The sequence below is a fragment of the Coturnix japonica genome, unplaced genomic scaffold (assembly GCF_001577835.2).
Source record: "Coturnix japonica isolate 7356 unplaced genomic scaffold, Coturnix japonica 2.1 chrUnrandom488, whole genome shotgun sequence".
NCBI classification, from domain to species: Eukaryota; Metazoa; Chordata; class Aves; order Galliformes; family Phasianidae; genus Coturnix; species Coturnix japonica.
Window position 1 is genome coordinate 168,889 of NW_015439883.1, and position 1,313 is coordinate 170,201.

Genomic DNA, 1,313 nt, shown 5'->3' on the forward strand with positions numbered 1-1,313 from the left:
CACTTATGGGGCAGATGTGGGGCAGAGGGGTCACTCGGGGTCACTTCTGGGGTCACTCGAGGTCACATGGGGCACTTGAGGTCACTCGGGGTCATTTCTGGGGTCACTCGGGGTCATTTCTGGGGTCACTCGGGGTCACTGGGACAGCCGTTGGTCACGTGGTGCGGAAGTAGGGCGGAAGTGGCAGCACGACGTCACTTCCGCTTCCGCCTCACGGGGTCCTTGCGGCCGGGGCTGCCCGCAGCTCTGCCTGTTGTTATTGGCCGCCTTCGTGCTGCGCGGCCTGGAGCCATGAGAGACACCGGGACAACGCCAATAAAGAGCCGGGAATTACCGACAGCTCATTAGCGTGAATAATTAATCGTCATTAACATGAATAATTAATTAATGAACCCAAGGCCCGGCGGGATTCGGAGCCGGAAACCCGAACGGCGCCGGAAATACCCGAAGAGCGACGGAAACTGCCGAACGTGGGGGGGGGTGGGAGGGGCTAAAAAGGAGAGCGGGGATTGGTGGAGCCAGGGGGCGGGGCTTAACAGCGAAGAGATATGATTGGTGGAGAGAGACGTTACGATCGGAGGCCGGAAGTTTCCGAAGGGAGGCGGAGATTCCCGAAGAGAGGCCGGAAGTTGCCGAACAGGCCGGAAGTTGCCGAACAGGCCGGAAGTTGCCGAGCCGAGGGTGTGTAGGCCGTTCCCGCCCTGTCAGAGCTCTTTCCGCTTCCGGCGGTGGAGGAGGACGGAGGTGCCGCGTGGAGCTCCGGGGGGGGGCGGCCCCATAGACCCCATAGGGACCCATAAGGCCCCATAGGGACCCAATAGGGCCCCATAGGGTTCTATATAACCCCATAGGGCCCCATAGGGTTCTATATAACCCCATAAGGCCCCATCGCTGTTGTTTTGCCCCCCAGGTTCCTCAGTGCCGCTGTTACCGGTACAGGCCCCACAGGCCGCAGCGATGTCGGCCCATCTGCAGTGGATGGTGCTGCGGAACTGCTCCAGCTTCATCATCAAACGGAACCAGCAGACGTACAGCACCGTGAGAACCCATTAAAACCCATATTAACCCCATAGACCCCATATTAACCCCATAAACCCCGTATTAACCCCATTAAGCCCCATATTAACCCCATAAACCCCATATTAACCCCCCCCCCAGTTACCACATGAACTCGGCCCTTCACCACCTTCCTCTTCAATTGCTCCCATTGCCGTTGTGGGGTGGGGGGGTCGTTTAATAGGGGACGCTGCCCCTTTAAGGAGCTGACCCCCCCCAAAAGAGAAGCACGGACCCCCCCCAGAGCTGCAGCCAAT

General features: G+C 59.3%; 1 protein-coding gene across 1 annotated transcript in view; it reads left to right on the forward strand.

Annotated features, from left to right (window-relative positions):
* The first annotated feature begins 619 nt into the window (after positions 1-619).
* RPL28 (ribosomal protein L28) overlaps positions 620-1,313 on the forward strand; it is a 5,075-nt gene continuing 4,381 nt past the window's right edge. Inside the window, exons 1-2 of the mRNA XM_032441689.1 lie at positions 620-744; positions 911-1,044. Of these exons, the coding sequence (XP_032297580.1) occupies positions 958-1,044 (87 nt within the window). The 5' untranslated portion in view covers positions 620-744; positions 911-957. The remainder of the gene's footprint in view (positions 745-910; positions 1,045-1,313) is intronic.